The following is a 24,123-nucleotide window of genomic DNA, read 5'->3' on the forward strand; positions in this document are numbered from 1 at the left end:
AGTCTTCGAATGGGATCGCTGTTTTTTTAGCTACCCTTGCGACCGGGGCGTCGATTTTGGGGATTTCTTCCCAAATTTTAGTGTCCTCTTTGTCGAAGGATAAACGGCTTTTAAATTCTCTAGGAATAAACAGCCTTTTTTCTACATCCTCCCATTCATCCAGGATCATTTGTTTTAGGCTAGAATTTAAGGGGAACACCTTCCTCTGTTTTGTAATCAGGCCAGCAAACATCTCCTCCTGAATGGATCTCTTAGCTGGTTCGTCTGAGATATCCATAGTCTGTCTAACTGCAGTTAGGAGGGAATCCATATCCTCAGTTGAGAAGCAGTACTTGCGTCTCTCCTCATGGGATGAGGAAGGTAAGGACTCCTCTTCTTCCTCCTCCCCTGAATATTCCACCTCTATGACCTCTGTGTCTGACTCCAAGATTTCCCTAGGTCTTTTAATCCCGGTGGTCTGTTCAGCCACCTTAGGCGTTATTAAGGAGGAAACTGACGCTTTGACCTCTTCCTTAATGATGGCTCTAATGTCCGTTAAAAGGGACGACTGTTCCTCTTTCATCATTTTGTTAATACAATCGGTACAAAGCTTCTTTGTATATGACTCCTGAAGCCTTTTATTGCAAATAGCACATCTCCTGGGCTTCTTTTTGATGTCCACCTTTAGGGTAGGATCTTTCTCTCCCTAGGAGACATGGTGATAGAAAAAACAGGCCATAAATCCCTGAGCCTATCACTATCCCATATGCCAGCTTCACCACATGTAGTGCTGGGTTACTCACATGTCCCTGGGCAGGAGGGTCTGGGGACTGCTCTCTCACACCAGACGAGTCCATGACTGAGGGACTGACACCTAGCCCACCAGACTTTTAAATGCCACTGGCACTTACCCCTCCTGACGTGGATGCTCCTCCCACAAATTCTGGATGGACGCGAGGCCGTTCGCTAGGCCTCCAGCGTCCCTCGCCGCTTGGGGATCGTCCGCAGGGCGCCGCCATGCTGGTTCCGGCGTCGGAGGTCACGCGCATGCGCACTCCTCTGCCGGCGCTTCCTCCTGGAGGAGCGTCCTGCAGCCCAGAGCCCCAGCGGGGTTGCGGCTACCGTATCCCAGCCCCTGGTATACCCGCCTCCAGCCGCGAGTCGCGTGACCCACAGGTACTGGAGAGGGCTGGGAGGCTAAGGGACCCCAGCATAGGGGTTTTAGCCCGGCGAAATAGAAAAAGAAAAAAGGATTATACAGGTCTACAAGAGACCACTCTCTGCCCTGTCCATTATTGGGACAGGAAAAAACACTGGTGATGGTGGGTGGGGGGGGAGCTTTTAACCTCTCTGTTTCCTGTCCCAATAGTGGGCGGGGGAGACAACCTCCATGTAGTGCTGTCATGGAGGACGTCCTGGAAATAGCCTTTTGCTCCTTCTCTTCGGGGTCTTGGTTTGTAAGACTTGTCTTCCTTTGTATTTTCTCAGTTATTTCGAAAGGAACGCAAGGTGCGAAAGGATCGGTTGGATCTTTCCCTCGAAAAAAAGGTGGTCTGTGCAGGAAATTTTTTCTTCTTGTCGTCAGCAGCCTTATCTAGCAGGTCACCCAGAGCTGATCCGAAGAGATACTCTCCCTCACACGGTACTGCACACAGTCTTTTCTTAGACTGTAAGTCTCCCTTCCAATTTTTTTGCCATAGGGCCCTATGAGCGGAGTTAGCTAGTCCTGCTGCGCGGGCGGACAATCTAATAGCATCCGCAGATGCGTCCGCTAAAAAATCTACAGCTTTTTTAATAGTAGGGAGACTAGCTAAAACATCCTCTCTAGGGCTCTTGTTCTTTATCTGTTCCTCTAATTCAGATAGCCACATAATAAGGGATCTGGCAGTACAGGTTGAAGCATAAGAGGGTCTAAATGAAGACGTCGAGGCTTCCCAAGCTCCTTTTAAGAACCCTTCAGCTTTCTTATCCAAGGGGTCTCATAAAGACCCCATGTCTTCGAACGGAAGAGCCGATTTTTTGGATTCTTTAGAGATGGTCACATCAACCTTTGGTTCCTTATTCCTGACCGCGGCTACATCATCAGAAAAGGGGCATTTCCTCTTTAAATTTTTTTAAATGAAAACTCTTATTTGGTTTACGCCATTCCTCATTAATCAGGGCTGAAACATTTTTATGCAAGGAGAAGGACCTAGACGGTTTTGTCTGCAGTCCCCCAAACATAATGTCCTGCACCGACCTAGTCTCCTTAACGTCCTCTATACCCATAGTTGCTTTGATACAGGAAAGAAGGACCTCCTAATTTCGTTATTATCAGAATCCGAGGAGAGGGATGAAGCGTCCGAGTCCAGACCAAAAGACTGGACCTCCTCCCCCTCGTCTGACTCCGAAGACACCACTTTAGACTCCTTTTTTCTTGATCTAGCCTCCCTGGAACTATTGAGCTTTTTTGAGGATAAAGAAGCGTTAATCTCGGCTCTTACAAAATTCTGAAGACAGCTATAAAAAGATGGAGTCTCCTCAGCCACTGTTTTATCTATACATTGCTGGCATAACCTCTTGCTATAATCAACAGCCAGAGAACATCTGCACAAGGTACATTCTTTGTGACGTCTTTTAGAAACCACTTTTTTTGCTTTTTCCTGCAAGACATATATCCCTGGTACCGAGGTCAGGTTGGCCGGCGAGTCCTCCATAGTCTCCTTCTTTTCTTCTTCCATACTGCAGCTCCTGAGCCCAAACGCTGTCTCTGCAATAGTTACCGCCGGCAGCCATTTCCGGGTTCCAGTGGGCTTTAAACCACACTCCCCCTGAACGTGATTTCAATCGTGCGCTCCATGCCTCACTCTCAACCCGGAAGTGGCGGTCACGTGAGCGGAGCTTCTCCTATGACTCCTCCCCCTGGCTGGATCTCCAGCGTCGACGGATGCTTACTGGTGCTTGTTATCGCACCGAAGCATCATGCCCCTTCCAGCGCTCAGGAACGCTGAGCCATCACGCCTCTGCGAGCCCCACATACAAACAGGAACCGCAGGTGACAGGGCAGCCTAGGGGGAAGAGGACGAACCACAGGCTTCCCTCAAACACAGGAAACCATACTGAGGGCAGAGAGGAGTCTCCGCCTTTTTGTGCCGCAGGTTTCCTGTCTTTGGGGGGCGGATCCATCCTCTCTCGTGGTGCTGTCGTGGGTGAGGGGTAAAGGTAAGTATCCTTGATATCTATTGAGGACAGAGATTCTTTCTGCTCCATGGACACAGTGACCAAACTCAAGGACTTCATCTTGAAGCGCTGCACACAAAGATAGCGGTTTAAAGTTTTGAGGTTCAGGATGGGCCAGACTGTGCCCTCCTTTTTGGAGACCACAAAGAGACTGGCATAAAAATAGTCTTGAGCAGGAACTGAAACCATCACATCCTGCCAAAGGAGAGTGTGCATAGCTTCAAAAAAGGCACAGGCGGCGGAAGGGGGGTTCAGAGGAGATTAACAAAAAAAAACTGAGAAGTGAACTCCAGCATGTACCCTTCCGATATGAACTCTTGCACCCAGATGTCCGAAACGTGAGCCAACCAATCCTGTTGGAACAGGTACAGCCAGCTGCCCATTCGACTGGAAGGGGATGGGGGCAGTAAATCATGCTGAGTAGGGCTTTGCCGTGTAGCACTTGGAATCCTGGGGGTGAGGACATTATGATGAACAAGGTTCAAAAGAGGGCTCCTATCTTGGGTAGACTTGTTGTTCAGCCACTTGGGGCTGGAGAAATGCAGAAAGGGCTGAAAAATAGGTCTGTTCTTTTTGGACGTGGACAAACAAAAGGGATTTTCTCTGTGACAATTGGGTGCTTTTTACCCCCCTCCCAGCGTCAGAGATGATCTCATCCAGACGCTTGCCAAAGATTCTACCTCCAGCAAAGGGAAGGGCTGTTAAGGCCCGTTTGTTGCATTATCTGCAGCCCAGTCAGAGGGTACGAAGGATAGCCAAAAGAACGGCCGAAGAGCGGGTCATAAGCTGGGCCGCGTCCAACAATGCCCCACAGATGTAAGAGAAATGTCAGAAAGCTCCTCTGGAGCGTCCCCCTGAGGTGATACACTGTCGTAGTTTGTGCGCCCACTTGGTCATGGCCTTGCTCACACAGGTAGAAGACTGGATGCAAGGTTGTACCAACCGCTTCTAAAAGGAAGATTTTGAGGATTATAGCTTTTTGTCCTTCTGGTTCAAAAAAGAAAAGCCATCCACCATGGGTAAGTTCGTATGCTTAGACATTGACGGGTAGACAACTGGGGAGGAGAGTTTGGTCCTCGATAATGGCGAAATCTGCATCTGAAAGCTTGCTCTCAGCGAAGATACGTCAGAGCAAAACTCCCTGAGAGGGAGGGGAAAACACGGAAGAAACAGGAGACACAGACATCCTGCGCAGGGAGTATGGTCTGGCCCATTTAGTAGGACGGCCATGCTGGGAACTAGCTACAGGTTCCTCAGAGTCTGAGTGATCAGAGAGTGGCCAAAAGGAAAAACGTCCTAACATTTCAACAATAGCTTTGTTGGTATGGGAAAGTCCTGCACTATTTTCGCTAGGGAATGTGCCCACTCTGGTTCTGTCATAGGCTAGGGAGGAGGGGCAGCATGGTTAGGATCGCAGACACTCGGCAGTGGGGCAGAACATGAAGAACAAAGGGGATCTAACTTACGCACCGGAATTTGGAATGGCAAGAGGAGCAGACTTTGACATAGTGACCCACTGATGTTTCCCCTAGAGAAGACAAAAAAGATAATCAGTATCTGATCAGGGGAAGGGGCCAACATCCGGGATCCCTGCCGATCAGATGTTTAAGGCGGCAGCAGAGCTTCACTGTGGCACTGCGCCCTTCTCTCAGATTTGTCCAAGGCTACTTTCACACACATGTTTTGGGCGGATCCATCATGGATCTGCAAAAACAAATCCGTTACAATAATACAACTGCATGCATCCGTCATGAACGGATCCGTTTCTATTATCTGTAACATAGCCAAGACTGATCAGTCATGAACGCCCATGAAAGTCAATTGGAGACGGATCAGTTTTCTATTGTGCCAGAGAAAACGGATCCGTCCCAATTGACTTACATTGTGTGCCAGGACGGATCCGTTTGGCTCAGTTTCGTCAAGCAGACAGCAAAATGCTGCAGGCAGTGTTTTGGTGTCGGCCTCCAGAGCGGAATGGAGACTGAACTGATGCAAACTGATGCATTCTGAGCGGATCCTTTTCCATTCAGAATGCATTAGGGCAAAACTGATCTGTTTTAGACCGCTTTTGAGAGCCCTGAACGGATCTCATAAACAGAAAGCCAAAACGCGTTTCAAAGTAGCCTGTCATGTGATAACATATTCATCAGTCACATGGCCGAGGCACAGTCCAGCCCCATGCTGAGCTGCGATACTAAGCACAGCCACTATACAATGTACTGCGCTGTGCTTGGCAAGCAGAGAAAAGCCCATGGCACTTGCAGGAGTGCTGGTGCCTTCTCAAATAGCTGATTGGTGGGAGCTTGGGTGTTGGACCCACATCGATCAGATACTGATGACCTATCCAGAGAATAGGTCATCAGTTAAAATGTCAGAAAACCCCTTTTAGGTCGGATTTACATGTCCGTTCTTCGGATCAGTCATAAGAACAGAAAACAAAACAAAAAAAAAGGATCCTTTATTTTAAAGGGGTTGTCCAGCCATTAATATTGATGATCTATTGTCGCACCGCACTGGAAGGACATCATGCTGCTGGGAACGTCAGGTCCTTCTAGCACAGTGAGTGTCAGTGCATAAAAGTGGATGATTTTTATTTTATTTTTTACACCCAGCAAAAGAGTTAATAATTTATATTGGGGGCATTTTATATACAGGGGGGCACTGCTGGGGGAGGGAATTTGATATATAAGGTGGCACCATTAGGGGTATTTTATTCTGGGGGGGACAATATTGGGGGCATTTTATATAGAGGGTCCACTGTTGGGGGGGATTTCATACATAAAGGTGGCACTGTTGGGGGGGGGATTTCATACTGGTGGGCACTATTGAGAGTATTTTATATACAGGGGGCGATTTCATACATAAGGTGGTATTTTATACAGAGGGAACTATTGGGGGATTATATATACACACAAGGGGGCACTGCTGGGGGGGATTTCATACACAAGGTGGCACTATTTGGGGTATTTTATACTGGGGGAACACTGTTGGGGGGATTTTATACTGGGTGGTGCTGCTTGGGGGGGGAATCTCATACATAAGGTGGCACTATTAGAGGGTATTTTATACTGGGGAAAAACTTGTCAGGCATTTTACATACAGGGGGCACTTCATACATAAAGAAGGTGGCACCATTGACGACAATTTATATATAGGGGGGCTTCTAGGGTCATTTTATACATAAGGTGGCACTGTTGGGGGGGTATTTTATACAGGGGGAACTATTGGGGGAATTTTACATACAGGATGGCATTGTGGGGAACCTTATATTATCATTTAAGCACCATTCATTCCATAGCACTGTACATATGATAAGGGGTATACATACTGTGGGGATTCGCTCTGGTAGGCAGATTAGCAGACGCAGTACAGAGGCAAAAACAAAGTCTTTGACTTAAATAATGCAGTGTTTATTCGCACAAACAAAAAATGACAGTTCATCATCTTGGTGTTCATTCACACCATAGCAAGTGCACAGAACAAAAAGCATTCACCTTGTCAGCAGCAGTCCCCAACAGGCTTTAGGGCCTGCTTCCCAGCAATGCAGCTCTCAGCCCTTTAGTACAGCACACATCATGCAACTCTCCAACCACAGCGCCTCCACAGATTCACTGTGAAATGGAGGATAATCCACACAGCTGAGACTGCTGGCTGGGTTTTATATCCCTAACCAAAACCCGGCCTGGAACGTGGGGAACAGCCACCCACCCTGCACTTTGGCTGCTCCCAGTAAGAGCCGGCCCGGATCGGCTTTACAGCCATACTAAATAATCAATAGTGTCAGTCAGCACCAGCTGCCGCTGACACATGAAATTACCGGCTCTTACCTCACCGAGGCCAGGAACCTCGGTGACACATACCTTCCGTCAATGACGGCCCCTTGCGCTTTCCTACAATACATAATACAGACAATCAGTGATGGCCAGTTCGCCCGCGAACACATGCGGGCTGCCATCTTAACTCACAAGTGAAGATGAAGGCCACTGGAGGCTGCTCCGGGTGACCGCATTTGTTTCAGACCGGCTCGCGCACAGGACTTACCTGTGCATCGCCGGACTTGTGAGTTAAGATGGCAGCCCGCATGTGTTTGCGGGCGAACTGGCCATCACTGCAGACAATTGCACTAAACATAAACAAGACGAGTTACAAACTGGTACAGAAGGAGAGAGGGCCCTGCCCGTGAGGGCTTACAATCTACATGGTATTGGAGAAGAACACAGTAGGTGCGGGTGAAGTTGGTCATGGCGGTATAGAGGCAGCAGGGTCACTGGTTGTAGGCTTGTCTGAAGAGGTGGGTTTTCAGGTTTCTTTTGAAGGATTCCACTGTAGGTGAGAGTCTGATATGTTGGGGGTAGCGAGTTCCAGGGTGTGGGGGATGCACGGGAGAAATCTTGGAGGCGATTGTGGGAAGAGGTGATAAGAGGAGAGAAGGAGGTCTTGTGAGGATCGGAGAGTGTGCGTGTGGGGGTGTATCGGTAACGTAGCTCAGAGATGTAGGGAGGGGACAGGTTATGGACGGCCTTGTATGTATTTGTTAGTACTTTGAAGTGAATTCGCTGGACAATGGGGGCCAGTGAAGGGATTGGCAGAGGAGTAATAGGGTGAGAGGTGGACTATATATACTGGGAGCATTACAGGGGGGCCATTATAGATACTGGGGACACTGTGGGGTTTACTGTGGGCACTGCAGGGGTTGGGATGCTAAAAAAAAACAATGAAATTAATACGGATTTAAAACAGCCAAAATAACGGACACACAGCCAGAAGATGGATGTAGAATGACCACTGACAGTGAGACGTGTGCACGTCACCTAAGGTTTTGTCACATTTGCATTATTATTATTCAAGGTGTTATACAGGTTGCGCCACAATCCACTTCTGGGATAAGGTTTTGGCGTGGCGCAACCCGGACAACCCCTTTAACTCCATGACTCTGTACATGTAGATGGGTCACACACATACATAATATAAAACATACAAATATGATGTCACAGAGCGGGAGCGCGTCCCGCCCCAAGAGCTTACAATCTACACGGACTACACAAGCCCCAGGAATGAATGGAAACACTATGGACAGTGAATGACGAGGGGAGGGCTGTGTTATTCCCAGGGCGCTCTCATTTGACTAGAATGCACTGCTCACACACCGGCGCCTGCCGCCTGTCACAATTACACCCGTGTTGCATACACCGTCCAGCCGCAAGCTGACGACATTCTGACGAAACTGACAAGAGGCGGCATCTTCCAGAAACTGCTAGCAACCGACTGACAACCCAGTCAACCAATGGCAGCCGTCCGAGGTGCCACTGCGCGACTCCTCATTGGCCGCGCCAGTTGGGAGGAGGCGGGGCTATTCGTCAGCGTAGCTCGAAGGAGACCCAGGGCGGGGGTGTGACGACACACTAACGTGTGCGAATCGGGTGCCGACAGCTTACGATGAGCCAGCCAATAGGAGAAGTCCAACGCGTGGTGTTTCTACCAATGGCGGCGCTCCACGACTTTGGCCGGCCGGGAACGTATAAAAGAACCGCAGCGGCGCATGGTACGTCAGTGTGACAGCAACCAACAAACAGAGAAGATACAGAAAGTTACAGGACTGGGTGCGGCCTGCGTTCGGTAAGTGCTTATGATTGCTGCTGGGGATTAATATTGATGGCACTGGCTATGGGGAGTGCGGCTGTAATGCTGCATGCTGCTGATGCTTTTCTATGGGGAATGTGGTAGTGACGCCTCCGGGTGGTATTATTTTGGGGTTTTGTAGGTCTTGATGACTGTTATCTGGAGGTAATAGTACATGGCCACTGTCCATCTCATTCATTGAGATTAGATTGCTATGGAAAAGCATGGGCCTGATGGGTTGGTGCCCACGTTTACCCCTTTGTTTGCTGATAGAAGAGGGGGCATGAATTCTGGGTAATGCCTAGTCTGCATCTGATAGTTGCTGCTTGCTTTGGTATTACTTGATATGGGTGGATGCCATGGCTTTATGTCATTGGTGATGCATGTATGATGGTGAATGAGACATGTATGATATGAAATAACTATGATAGTGTGGCAGATATGAGATGTAGGATAGTACATGGTGGATATGAGAGATGTAGGATAGTACATGGTGGATATGAGAGATGTAGGATAGTACATGGTGGATATGAGAGATGTAGGATAGTACATGGTGGATATGAGAGATGTAGGATAGTACATGGTGGATATGAGAGATGTAGGATAGTACATGGTGGATATGAGATGTATCGTGAAATAACTATGATGGTGTGTGGCAGATATGAGATGTTGAAAATATTGTATCTTGAGGGATCACTGTATATGAAATGGCTATGATGGTACATGGCAGATATGAGATATGTATAATTGTATGGCAGATCAGGGATGAATAAAATGCAGATGCCTGAGTCTTGCTATTGTGCTGAGGACACGTCCTCTTCTTGTACCTCCGTTACAATGTCTAATGTGGTGCTGAGACCCTTGTGCACGGCCTGTGCTGTTCCTGTGCTCGGTCTAGATTTGTCTTGACCTATTCCTGATTTTTGGAGGCCCTCAGATCTACTTGATCACGATGCTAAGGAAGACTGGGTACTGTGCTGTCTCTAGAAGCTTCTCTCCCTCCTTCCTGCCGCCCAGGATTCATCAGCTTGCATCTCCATTGGTTGGGGAGGCCGGCTGTCGGCGTGGCTCCGCCTCCTCTTATTCCTGCCGGTGGCTGGTTCACAGGCTGGAAATATCTGCTTCCTTCCCTTCAAGTTTCCTTTCTAACCTTCATTCCTTTTCTACAGGATTTTGCTACTCTACAGAGCGGTATTATTTCAGCTGGGTGAAGGCGACCTCCTCTGATGGTCAGAATGAAGCTGCTAGCAGTTGTATTGCTGGTCATGGCCAGCACTTATGCTGACGATGATGACAAGAGAGAAGAAGTTGGCACAGTCGTCGGAATTGATCTGGGAACCACTTATTCATGGTACGTGATTGTATTTTATGTGGGGAGATTATAATGCTGTAGCGGTATGGTCGTACATTGCATCAGGATTTGTGGGAAGGAGCAAGGCTTGTCATAAATCATAAAGGCCCTTCCATAGATCATTCAGATATAGCAGGCCTGTAAAAAAAAAAAAAAAAAAAAGAAATAGATATAGAGCCCCAACCAGTATTGGGAATGGGTACTAGCTCCAAATCAGAGGCTTACCTAAATTGTATAGCTGAAAAGTAGAGCAGCACTCCGAGATTGCGGTAAAAAGGGATGTATTTAATCACCCAAAAGTGACACTATGTTTCGGCTCCATTTAGAATTGGTCTTTGCAGAAACAGCGCCACTCTTGTAAACAGGCTGTTTCTGGTAGTGCAACTCGTCCCATACAGATAGCTGGTTTTATGGTGGGCCTTTTTTAATAATAAAAAAAAAAACATGCCCTATCCACAGAACAGGAGATTGGTGGGGGTCCCAGTGTTAAGACACCTTTCACAGGAATGAGGGTCCCTTCTCCCTGTATGAGTGGAGTTGCGATTGACCAGGTGTGCTCTATGGGTCTGCCCAGAGATGGCTATGTACAGCGCTCAGCTGTAGAAATGAATGGATGGCAGCACACCTGCTTGACCGCCACTTGTGAGGAGAGGATGCAGGAGATCTGATCTTATCAGTGGGAGTCCTAGCGGTCAGTTGCTTACTCCCCTATGCTTTGAATATGGGATAATCTTGGTACAACCCCTATAAATATTAGTTGATCTCTCTCTCTGCATACCCTTCATAGTGTACATGCTATGCAATGTCCTCTCTAAATGTGCCCTAGGGATAATCTATACCAGTCTAACTGAATTTGTCCTTTTTTATGGTCCTGTCAGATAAGACTTGCGTCTAATGTCTTACTATAACTTTACAGTGTTGGAGTGTTCAAGAATGGCCGTGTGGAGATCATCGCCAATGACCAGGGTAACCGAATCACCCCATCCTATGTGGCCTTCACTCCAGAAGGTGAACGATTGATTGGAGATGCTGCCAAGAATCAGTTGACCTCCAACCCTGAGAACACTGTCTTTGATGCTAAGCGTCTCATTGGTCGCACATGGAATGACCCATCGGTTCAGCAGGACATCAAATATCTGCCCTTCAAGGTAAGTGTCCTTGAACCATAATCTTACATGGTTGTAGGATAAGGCTTCTTATGCAGTTAATCGCCTGCTTGCTGAGTGTTCTGTAGTCGCTTAAAGTTCTTTAAAGGGGTTTCGTATGAATAATTGTGACCATTTGATATGCACAAGTGTCTGATCAGTGCGTGGTCAAATGGCTTGCAACTTCATCAGTCCTGAGATGAGGGGTGCCTGGTACTGGCAGTGTTGGCATGAGCACTCTCCACTGAAAGATGTTGGAGCAGCTAAATACACCGTTTCCAAATCTCTCAGACTACAATGAAGTATCAGTTCTTTGACATTGATTCGACCCCATATGTTTATTGGCCGAACTCCAAAGATAGAACAGTTATAATTAGAAGTCAATATGTGATCTATTTCCATTAGGTTACGTGATTTTTGTGTTTTATATCTACTAGGTTTTAGATAGGAAAACCAAGCCCTACATCGATGTAGATGTTGGAGAGCAAAGAAAGTCCTTTGCCCCTGAGGAAATCTCTGCCATGGTGCTGACCAAAATGAAGGAAACTGCTGAAGCTTACCTCGGCAAAAAGGTGAGTGTACTGTTGAGACTTGTGGTGTGGTTGTTCAAGATGGTGTTTTTTGACCTAGACTTAGTTTTAACATGTTCTTTCTGTTTTAGGTTACTCATGCTGTAGTCACTGTGCCTGCCTATTTTAATGATGCTCAGCGTCAGGCCACAAAAGATGCTGGTACCATTGCAGGGTTGAACGTGATGAGGATTATCAATGAGCCGTAAGTCTCCTTTATTTGTCTCTTGGTATCTTTTTATTGTGTAATTTTTTTTTTTTTTTTCTTGTTACCTGTACTAAATCGATTTTTCATTTTTAGCACTGCTGCTGCCATCGCATATGGCCTTGACAAGAAGGAAGGGGAAAAGAACATCCTTGTGTTTGATCTTGGTGGTGGTACCTTCGACGTGTCCTTGCTTACCATCGACAATGGTGTCTTTGAAGTAGTTGCTACCAATGGTGACACCCATCTGGGAGGAGAAGACTTTGACCAGCGTGTCATGGAGCATTTCATTAAGCTTTACAAGAAGAAAACTGGCAAAGATGTCCGCAAGGATAACAGGGCAGTACAGAAGTTGCGTCGTGAAGTAGAGAAAGCTAAGAGAGCCCTGTCTGCTCAACATCAGGCCAGAATTGAGATTGAATCTTTCTTTGAGGGAGAAGACTTCTCTGAAACTCTAACCCGTGCCAAGTTTGAGGAGCTTAACATGGTAAGCAACCAAGTACTTGTAATATTGTAATGTGTTGAATACAGTTGTATATTGAACAAACAGTTGTGACGACCACTCTAAACTACTTCAAACTACTACTTGTAGGACCTCTTCCGATCCACAATGAAACCAGTCCAGAAAGTACTTGAAGATGCTGATCTTAAGAAGTCTGATATTGATGAAATTGTGCTGGTTGGAGGATCCACACGTATTCCTAAAATCCAGCAGCTGGTAAAAGAATTCTTCAATGGCAAAGAACCATCCCGTGGTATTAACCCTGATGAGGCTGTGGCTTATGGTGCTGCTGTACAGGCTGGAGTATTATCTGGAGACCAGGACACTGGTAAGTGACTGTTTAAGGATATTGTTTAACTGTTAAGTCTGAAGAACCTTCATAACCAGGGTGGAGCATCTAAACATACAATCTTTTTACAGGTGACTTGGTCTTGCTTGATGTGTGTCCTCTGACTCTTGGAATTGAAACTGTTGGTGGCGTCATGACTAAACTGATACCCAGAAATACTGTTGTGCCTACAAAGAAGTCCCAGATATTCTCCACAGCCTCTGATAACCAACCTACTGTCACCATCAAGGTTTATGAAGGTAAATAAGCCATTCTGAAACATAAATTAGCAAAACATGTTACTCCTATAGGAATTATGTAAGGTATTGATTTATCTTCTACCCTCCACAGCCAGGTGTTGAGTAGTGCTTTCGAGCAGGGAACACTTAGAAAAGGGTGCTCAGAGCAATTCTTGGTGGGTCCATTACCCAGCCAAAGGGATGGAATATACTAGCAACATCCCACCTCTCTAGAAGATGGGATTAACCCTTTCATATAAACGCAGTCGTTTTCTGGGTCCTAGTGCATATTTAGACATATTGTTATAGATCCTGCTGCATAAGTTGGCCACATTATCTTTACAGGGTGATCCATTTAATGGCAGTTAGTAGCATCACTCCTCAAATTCAAATTAGACTTTGTTTCTACTTTCAAACTATAATTATTTGTCCTTCCTGTAGGCGAACGTCCATTGACTAAGGATAACCATCTTCTTGGCACATTCGACCTTACTGGCATTCCTCCAGCTCCTCGTGGTGTTCCTCAGATCGAAGTTACATTTGAAATTGATGTAAACGGCATTTTGAGAGTTACAGCAGAAGACAAAGGTACAGGCAACAAAAATAAGATCACCATTACAAACGACCAAAACCGGTTAACGCCAGAGGAGATCGAGAGGATGGTCACCGATGCCGAGAAATTTGCAGAAGAGGACAAGAGGCTCAAAGAACGCATCGACTCTCGAAACGAGCTTGAAAGCTATGCCTATTCCCTGAAAAACCAGATAGGTGATAAGGAGAAGCTTGGTGGCAAGCTGTCCTCTGAAGACAAGGAAACCATCGAAAAGGCGGTAGAAGAAAAGATTGAATGGTTGGAAAGTCATCAAGATGCAGATATTGAAGAGTTCAAAGCTAAGAAGAAGGAATTGGAAGACATTGTCCAACCAATTGTTGGCAAACTATATGGTGGGGCAGGAGCACCTCCCCCTGAAGGAGAAGAGACTGAGAAGGATGAGTTATAGGTTTGAAAGTTGTCTTTGGCTGCTAAATTGCTGTAAATACAGGACTCGAACTTTCTGTTGAGCGAATATTTGAACGCAGAAAACTTTAACGTTCTTGTGGATTCTTCACTTTCCAGTGGAGACAATAAGCCATTATGGCTGTTTACTGCTTTTCATTAGCAGTTGTTCACGTGGATCATTTTTGTTCAGTTTCTTCCCCAGGGGGTGGGAGGGTGGGCTCTGGTATTTTGGGAGGGTAAGGTGCAGTTTAAAAGTTGCTCAGATGTTTTATTTATTTGAAGGAAAAAAAAAACTGGTCATGTGCATTCTATGTAGAACTTTTTTCTACCATCATTGACCACAATAAATGTTTGATAAATAACCTACTCCTTATGTACCTGATTTATTTTCTCCACATTCTCTGCTGTTCTAAATGCGGATGGAACTTAATTTGACTATTTTATGTGGTATGCACACACCATGCCTGTATATTAAAATATTATTTTTTTCAGGGTCCTACTACTCGGAACCCATTGGCTCTCCTGACATGTCTGTTTTAGAACATACGTTCCCCATAAAATGCCTGGGCATATTTCCTATTGTGCTGTTCCTGGTATTCCTCCTAGAAATGTGACTACAAAGATACCTGGCATTCCTCTATCAAGGGGTGTGTTGCTACAGGGCCATTCTATTAGGACCCCCCTCCTGCAAACTATTGGTTTATTAAATTCTAGGAGGAATAATAGAACAACAGAGTCACGGATCATTGAGATGGCCATGCACAAATATGGAGCAGGGATCTCTGGCACTCCAGCTTTTCAAAAACGAAACTCCCAGTGCTTCATTCACTTCTATGGGAGTCAGAATAACAGCTGAGAGTTTGCATGCTGAGAGTTGTAGTTTCACAGCAGCTGGAGTGCCGAAGGTTGCTTTTCCTTGATATAGAGCATGTCCTATTCTCTGTAGTATCCATGTTTTGCAGACTGCAAAACACTTGCGGCTGTCTGAATGAGCCCTGAGTTCACACTTCAGTTATTTGGTCAGATATTTCCATCAGTTATTGTAAGCCAGAAGTGAAGCATATACAGAAGGTATAATGGAAAGATTTGCACCTGATCTGTGTTCTTGACCTGCACCTGGTTTTGGCTCTCAATTTCTGATGAAAATAACAGAACTGTGAACCTAGCCTCACAAGAGAAGATACTTGCAGATTTCTATATAATAGAAAATACACTTATTTACTAAAACTTGCATATCTGGCACATGTTCTCTTGAAATGCAGCTTTTCCAGCAATTGATCACTGGGTGCCTTGCTACTGTATCAGTCTGTAATCGCTGGGGGAGCTGCTACAAAGAGGAATAACTGTAATACTGAATAATAAATGCACAGCTGCCATGAGGCCCCAGAAGGCCATGAGACTGTTTGCAGTGGTGATCTGTCAGTTTTGGCCATTTACCTCAATAGGGCATTTGAAAAGGGATTACTGTGATGGGACAACCCCTAGTGAAATTACCATACCCAGCAGGCCCTGTCCACAATTGGGCTGAGGCTAGACCAAGCTCACTGTCTCACTACAAAAAGTTGCAGCCCATAGGGAATGCATGGGAGAGCTTGAGTATGGGTTCCAAATAGCTGCAGCCAAGAGTAGCGCTGATCTTGTAGGCAAGAGATTTTTAATTTTTTTTACATTTATAGAGTAAGGCTACATGCACACGACCGTTCCGCCAAAAAAACGGAAGCTGCTTGTGTGTCTCGCAATTAAAGGAACAGGTGGCCCATTGTAGAAATGCATATTGTCCGCAAAACGGACAAGAATAGGACATGTGTTATTTTTTTTTTGCGGGGCAACGGATGTGGACAGCATTCCGCATCTTTTGCAGCCCCATTGAAGTGAATAGGTCCGCATCCGAGCCGCCAAAACGGTGGCCGTGTGCATGAGGCCTTAAAAAGTAGCTTGGAAATCTCTCAAGTTGCCAGCATGTAGCAATTTAATAATTGCTAGCTAGTCGCCTCAGCCTTATACCCCTGGTGTTGCAACTGACAAAGCTACAGTCTGAATTTATGCATGGGTTATAACTAGGGATCAGCGAATCTACTTCGGATGAAACATCAAAGTTGATTTGCATAACACTGTTTCAATGTTGTACTGAGCAAGCGCTCCGTACAGTGTTAGAATGTATTGGCTCCGATGAGCCGAAGTTATTACTTCATGAAGTCTTGAGACTTCACGTAATAACTTCATTGATTTCTACTGTAAAAAAAATTCCCGAACTCTTGTTCAGTTCCAAGGTACCACTTCACTAAGTAATAACTTCTGCTCATCAGAGCCAATACATTCTAATACTGAACGGAGCGCTCGCTCAGTACAATATTGAAACCCAAGTTTTATGCGAATTGACTACAGATGTTTCAGATTAAGTCGATTCGCTCATCCCTAGTTATAACTAACTGATAAGCTTTTGTACAAACCATATGAGAAAACCCTCAACCAAACGCAGCTGCTGGTATGATCAGTTGATGCCCTAGGTCTTGTTCCAAAAACCTCCTTGCAGACAAATCCTCATAATATATACTACTCACAAAAAGTTAAGGATATTTAGCTTTTGGGTGAAATTTATGAAAAAACTTAAAGGGATTCTGTCATGACATTTTAGGCCTATAACCTAAACATGGCCAGGTCCATCCAAATAGCATGAATCCGAAACTGTACTTATTAAATGTGCCTGTGGCTCTATTAGCACATGTCATTCACCTACCTAAGGTGCCCAAGGGGACGTAGCTTCATACTGGGTGCGCAATCGTCCAGTCCCTCAGGTTATGCCTAGTGCGCACGCGCGGGATCTGGCAGAGGGGCCTGGACGATTGCGGAGGCGGGGCTGAGGTGAGGAAGGCGGTGCTGGGCACCAGACGGAGATGGCTGCAGCCGGGCACCCAGTATGAAGTGACGTTCCCTTGGGCACCTTAGGTAGGTGAATGACAGGTTATAAAAACCTGTTTTATGTGCTAATAGAGCCACAGGCACATTTAATAAGTACAGTTTCGGATTCATGCTATTTGGACAGACCTGGCCATGTTTAGGTTATAGGCCTAAAATGTCATGACAGAATCCCTTTAACGTTCACGCTACAGTGACATTATATTATGGAAGTAGGGCATTTAAGTAGAAGCAGCAATGGTGATTTCTCAAACAATTTATTGAAACAAAAGCCAACACCAGTGGTAGGTATACACCCACAAAAAATGTCAAGAATGTCTCAAACTTGTCATGTGGCCTTGGATCAATTGCAGCTTGATAACGACGTCTCCTGCTGTTCATAAGTCAACTTATTGTCTGCTGAGGCATGGCATCTCACTCTTCTTGAAGGACAGCCCTCAGGTCATGAGGTTCTAGGGTACAGTTACAAGCCTCTACACGGCGACTCCATTTGAGGTACCCCAGTCTCCAACAGCCGTTCCCTAATGATGCGACCTTGATAAGCTGTCGTCCATAATTATGAAATTAGGCCTGTGTTGTTAATGCAGTCACAATGACTGGATTCATGTTATTCAAGTAGTATGGGCTTGTCACTGTACCATTCAAAAAGTGTAGGGCAGTTCTGTATCGACTAGACACGCCTGCCTAGACTGTAACACCACCAAAGGCTCGTCTGGTGACAACAGTGGTAGATGTATAGCGCCGTCCTTGACATCTCCAACATCGTTGGTGGCCACAATTTCTGCTCTGTGAGTTGACTTTCATCGGTGAACAGCACTGAGGCCCACTGGTCCCTTGTCCAGCGTAGAGGCTCCCTGGCCCATGCAAGAGATGCCCGTGGGCAGGTGGTCTAGCACGCAGACTATGCTGATTTAAACTGTTTCAAATGGTCCGACATGACACTTGGATGCCTTTCATCTCCCTTAAATGTGCCTGGAGTTGTGTGGCATTCATTATCCGGTTCCGCAGGTCATTGTTCACAATGAAGCGGTCATCAGTAGGGGATGTCCACTTCTATGCCTTTCTGTGACTCTTCCAGTCTCTATCTCTGATACTACCTGCTGACACTTGCCATTACAAGGTACTGTTCATCAATTGTTGTGACGTCTTGGTCTCATGATGTCAAAATGTGAACAGCATGATGAGGAGGACTGTTTAAATACTAATTCTTATTGAACCAGGACATTTATTGGGCAATTCATGGATCTGTTGTGAATTTTGGCGTTAAGCTCCTTGTTAGAGAACGGCAAGTTCTGCAAAAAAAAAAGTACTGAAACACTGAATAGTTGGACATGTGAATTCAAAAGTTTATTGAAGGTCACATTATGTTCACTTGTAAAAGTTAGAGTGCATTTTAGGTTCCTCCTGAAATTTCACCCACAAGCCAAATATCCTTAACTTCTTGTGAGTAGTGTATAGGGCATACAGGCAGAGGTTGCCTAATAAACAAGGTGAAGTTTAGCCTTGTACAAACCTGGTTATTGATTAGTAGGTTCACTTGTGCATCCGCTAGCAAAGATGTAACTGTAGTCTATGCTTTGTAGTGTAGCAGCAACATTTTAATATGTTATACATTACAGCTGTGGCCTTCCAGCTGCTATGACACTTCAGCATGCTCTCATGTATAATGGGAGTTGTAGTTTTACACCAGCTGCAATGTCACAGGTTGGAGATCACTGGAATACAGGGTCCAAAGTTTGAGGATGTCTTCTCACAACCTGAGATAAGCAGATGCACAACCATACAGGTAAGGATGCAGACATTTGGAAAAGTATGTATAATGGACGGGTACTTTTGTGGTCCCCCCCCCCCCCCCCCTATTTAATTTTTACATTTTTTGGGCAGCTGCCCAATGAATTCAAAGTACTCCCCCGGTCCTGACGTGCAGTAATAGTTAGAAATGACAACAAGCAAACATTCTGTTCCAGAGATGCTAAAATATAGGATCCATATTTCTGCCTCTTTTTTTTGAGCAAATGTAGTTCCTTAAAGAGCATCTCTCAGCAGTTTTGTACCTATGAAACTGGTTTACCTGCTGCATATGCAATTGGCAGCTGAAGACATCTGTGTTGGTCCCATGTTCATATGTGTCCGCATTTCTGAGACTTGTTTCACACTTGCGTTGTGGCAGAGGGTCTTAAAACCGGGCAAAAACGGATCAGTTTTTTTCCCCCGTTCATTGTCAATGGTGACAACATTGATGAGGATACATTCCGTTGCGTTTTTGACCAGACACAAAACTGCTGCAAACAGAACAAACTGGATCCGGTTTGAAGTTTAGTTTAAGTCAATGGTGCCAGATCCGTTTTTTTGTTAACTAAAAAAAAACAGATCCTCTGCCAGATCTCAAAACCGGAATTAACAAAACAAGTGTGAAACAGGCCTAAGACAAATTAAGTTTTAACATGTGCAAATTAGTCTAAGAGCAATGGGGGTGTTGCTGTTAGGGTCCATTCACACATCCGTAGTATGGGTGCGGACCTATTCATTCTCTATGTGGACAGAATGGATGCAGAGAGCACACTATGTGCTTCCCGCACCCGCATTTCTGGAGCGCGGCTCCGGAAAAAAAAAATAGAACATATTGCGGACAAGAATAGGCAGTTCTATGGGGGTGCCAGCCGGGTGTATTGTGGATCCGCAATGCATTACGAACGTGTGAATGGACTCTTACTCCTAGAGGCTCTGCTCTCTCTGCAACTGCAGCACTGTCTGCACTTTGACTTTAGGAGAAGTCAGGGCCAGGCATGATAACGTTTGCACTGCCAGGCCCTGTCAAAGTGGAGAAGGTGCGGCAGTAGCAGAGATCGTAGAGCCTCTAGGTGTAATGGTAACGCCCCCGTTGCTCCTAGAGGCTCATTAGCATATAATAAAACATCATTTTTCTCAGTAATGTGGACACATAGGACCAACACAGATGCCTTCAGCTGCCAAGTGCACATGTAACAGGTCGGCCAGTGTCGTAGGTACAAATCTGCTGACAGATGTCGTTTAATAATTTACCCATCCCTGAAAACATGGCAAGCTTTCATTGGCTCATCTCCTAATAAAGCAGCGTTGTTTGGGCATCACGTCACTTGCTGTGAATGTGACTTCAAACCTTACAGTAGATTGTTTTCTAAGACTATTTGCTTAAACTCAATATAACAAAACATAAAAAAAATTGTTGCAGAGGTACACGTATTACATTTTACACATAAGCTGCCAATCCTCACGGTATCATCTGCAATTCTGGTGAAAATTGGAAATGAAATGACCTGAGGTCTGAAAAACTTTAGACTCCACCGCTGCTATTCTTCTACTCTTGTAGTGCAGTGACATAGCAGTCATTGAAGAGCTCCCCAGCAGTGTCCATGCCACCAAAGATGAGGCAGATTGGCACAGACGTCTGCGGCTCATGGTCCTCAGCAGAAGTCTCTTTCCTTGTTTTCCAAGGAACAAGACACATGGAATGATCTAGCCTTGCTGGGGGACTTGGGGAGAAAAACTTCATCTGGGTCCATAAATGTTCCTCTATGGAGAAGAGAAAACGAACTTCAGTATAGAAAGGAGACATAAGTATAAAAATAGTGGTAACTGCGCTCAATACTACAGGCTACAATAACATCCACTTATCAGCTGTGTAAGGGTGCCCTCTCCATTCATGTCAATGGGGAGGTATTCTGTACATAAAAATCCACACCTACGTATTTTTTGCATGTGTGAAGGCATCCTGATACTACAGGATATATAACTCCATGGATACAAACAGTAATGTGCCCTAGAGGATAAAAAGTAATAACTTCCTTAGGCCCCTTTCACACGGGCGAGTATTCCGCACGGGTGCGATGCGTGAGTTGAACGCATTGCACCCGCACTGAATCCTGACCCATTCATTTCTATGGGGCTGTGCACACGAGCGGTGATTTTCACGCATCACTTGTGCGTTGCGGGAAAATCGCAGCATGCTCCTCTTTGTGCGTTTTTCACGTAACGCAGGCCCCATATAAATGAATGGGGTTGTGTGAAAATCGGAAACATCCACAAAGCAAGTGCGGATGCGGTGCGATTTTCACGCACGGTTGCTAGGTGACGATCGGGATGGGGACCCGATCATTATTATTTCCCCTTAGAACATGGTTATAAAGGGAAAATAATAGCATTCTGAATACAGAATGCATAGTACAATAGGGCTGGAGGGGTTAAAAAAAATAAATAATTTAACTCAACTTAATCCACTTGTTCGCACAGCCGGCATCTCTTCTGTCTTCATCTGTGAGCAATAGGACCTTTGATGACGTCACTGCGCTCATCACATGATCCATCACCATGGTGATGGATCATGTGATGAACGCAGTGCAGTCATCAAAGGTCCTATTGCTCACAGATGAAGACAGAAGAGAAGCCGGCTGTGCAAACAAGTGGATTAAGGCGAGTTAAATTATTTAAAAAAAAATTTTTTAACCCCTCCAGCCCTATTGTACTATGCATTCTGTATTCAGAATGCTATTATTTTCCCTTTATAACCATGTTATAAGGGGAAATAATACAATCTACACTACAACTAACCCAAACCTGAACTTCTGTAAAGAAGTTCGGGTCTGGGTACCACAGTCGGTTTTTTATCACGCGCGTGCAAAACACATTGCACCCGCGCGATAAAAACGTAACATCGGAACGCAATCGTAGTCAAAACTGACTGCAATTGCATTCCTACTCGCGCGGGTTTGCCGCAATGCACCGGTACGCATCCGGACACGCTAGTCTGCAAGAGGCCTTAGGCTACAGTCACACGACCGTAGTGTTTTGCGGATCCGCAAAACACAAATACCAGCCTGTGTGCGTTCCTCAATTTGCGGACCGCACATAGCCGTTGCTGTCATAGAAAATGCCTATTCTTCTCCACAACTGCGGACAAGAATAGGACATGCTCTATATTTTTTGCAGGGCCGCGGAACGGAACTACGGATGCGGATTGCAGAACGGATGCAGGCTCATTCATACGGTCATGTGCATGAGCCCTTATAATCATCACCAAAACTTTTAAAACGGACATAAATGTTGGTTTTTACAAAGTTTGCTGCTGCAGTGTTTGATATTTTTGTCAGATGTTCCTATAGAATACTACAGTACAATTCTAAACTTTTCATAATTTTATAACACTTGTTGACAAATCAATCAAGTTTTTGCAAAGACTCAATGGGGGTCATTTACTAACCAGAAATATGCCTATATTAATAAATGACCCTCAACAGGGCCTGATCCAGGTTCATGTGGGCCCTTGGGCGATAAATCTTAGTCGGCCCCCTTGTGGCATTTGTCAAATGTCACCACGGCATCTGAGAGTGTTAAAAAAATGGAGGCATGGGCTTTCTGCTCACACACGCCTTCCCCCAGCAGAGTTCGGGAAAAGCACCCTGTTCTAAAAATGAGCCGCAGCTGTACTAGGCTTCCAGGCTCATTGTTAGTATATCCCAGTTCAGGCCACTAGGTGGCAGCACTAAACTGTTATTATAGTGATTTCTATACAGAATAATCAAGCAATTTCCATTATTCTGTATAAGTTGCAATCTGATGGAAAGTAATTAAAAAGTTTTGAAAATGTTAAAAAAAAAACTTAAGTAAAATCACTCCACTTTCCCCAAAATAAACAAAAAAAGAACAACATTATGGACATCGTCGCATGCAAAAACACCCATACTATTAAAATTATTTAAAAAAGTTAGTCCATATGGTGAAGGATGTAACAAATTTTTTTTAAAAAAGGCTGAACTACAGTTTTTTCATCACTTTATCTCCCAAGAAAATTTAATAAAAAGTGATCAAGTCATACACACCCCAAAATGATGAAAATTTACTCCCCGAAATTTTTGTTTCCTGGAGTCCTTGGCAGCACATAACGAATGGGTTAAGACCCCTAGGTACAAATCAGGATAGAGACACTTTATAAAGCAATGAACTTAATAAATAATTGGTTAACAGGCTTTATAAGGCTACAAATGACATCAGAGAGCCGTATTTGTATGCAGCAAAACAATGTATTAATAAGTAAGGGTAAGCTGTGCTGCCAAGGACTCCAGGAAACAAAAATTTTGGTTAGTAAATTTTCATATTCCTGATCGTCAGCACATAATGAATAGGACTTGATAAGCAGTACTCATTGGGGGGGGGGGAGCACTGGCCACCACTTGAAGCACTCTTTTGCCAAAAGTCAACCCTTCGGCTCCTAAGATGTCTAGTCTGTAATGTCTCATGAATGTAGATATGGAAGACCATGTGGCTGCTTTACATATCTGATCTATTGAGACATGTGCCAATTCTGCCCAGGAAGAAGCTGTTGATCTTGTAGAATGAGCCTTTAAAGAAATAGGGCAAATCAGCTTAGAAGTAGTATAGGCCATTTCAATTGAGCGCTTGATCCACCTTGCTAGCGTTCCTTTGCTAGCTCTCTTTTCCTTTGTTTGGCCCTTGAATTTGTAAGAACAGACCTTCAGATTTTCTAAAGGAGGAGGTAGCCTGAAGACAGGCCAATAAAGCTCTCCTTACGTCTAACAGATGCCAATCCACTTCGTCTAGGGCAGTGATAGGCAAACTGCGGCTCTCCAGCTGTTGCAGAACTACAACTCCCACCATGCAAAGACTGCCTACAGCTTTCAGCCTACAGCAGGGCATGGTGGGAGTTGTAGTTTTGCAACAGCTGGAGAGCCGCAGTTTGCCTATCACCAGTCTAGGGGATTCGGATGAAGAACTGGAAGAGAGATCTCTTGATTAATGTTAATTACCGATGGCACTTTCAGGAGAAAACCTGGCAGAGTCCGTAGGATTATGCATTCGCCCAGATCTCTAAAATATGGATCTTTACAAGGAAGAGCTTGAAGCTCACTAATCCTTTTAGCTGAAGTATTTGCAACAAGAAACAGAGCATTCATAAAAACATGCTTTAGTGAGGAAGATTCAATTGGTTCAAATGGTTCTTTTAACATAGCAGAGAGTACTACAGACAAATCCCAGGACGGAACAGGCGAAGAAAACA

At 45.1% G+C, this 24,123-nt stretch overlaps 2 protein-coding genes across 5 annotated transcripts in view; one reads left to right on the plus strand and one right to left on the minus strand.

Annotated features, from left to right (window-relative positions):
• Window positions 1–8,683: 8,683 nt before the first annotated feature.
• HSPA5 (heat shock protein family A (Hsp70) member 5) lies at window positions 8,684–14,522 on the plus strand. The gene is made up of 9 exons (XM_040442087.1): window positions 8,684–8,814; window positions 9,987–10,168; window positions 11,085–11,316; window positions 11,751–11,885; window positions 11,975–12,087; window positions 12,184–12,574; window positions 12,680–12,917; window positions 13,010–13,177; window positions 13,598–14,522. The coding sequence occupies exons 2-9, from the start codon at window positions 10,044–10,046 to the stop codon at window positions 14,155–14,157; spliced, it is 1,962 nt and encodes a 653-aa protein (XP_040298021.1). The 5' UTR covers window positions 8,684–8,814; window positions 9,987–10,043; the 3' UTR covers window positions 14,158–14,522.
• A 5,657-nt stretch (window positions 14,523–20,179) lies between these two features.
• The window catches only part of RABEPK (Rab9 effector protein with kelch motifs), a 78,303-nt gene continuing 74,359 nt past the window's right edge, over window positions 20,180–24,123 (minus strand). For all 4 annotated transcript variants that reach the window (XM_040442014.1, XM_040442013.1, XM_040442015.1 and 1 more), the window contains one exon: window positions 20,180–20,624. In XM_040442014.1, coding sequence (XP_040297948.1) covers window positions 20,410–20,624 — 215 coding nt within the window. In that variant the 3' untranslated portion in view covers window positions 20,180–20,409. The remainder of the gene's footprint in view (window positions 20,625–24,123) is intronic.

Source organism: Bufo bufo, chromosome 8 (assembly GCF_905171765.1).
Source record: "Bufo bufo chromosome 8, aBufBuf1.1, whole genome shotgun sequence".
Taxonomy (NCBI): domain Eukaryota; kingdom Metazoa; phylum Chordata; class Amphibia; order Anura; family Bufonidae; genus Bufo; species Bufo bufo.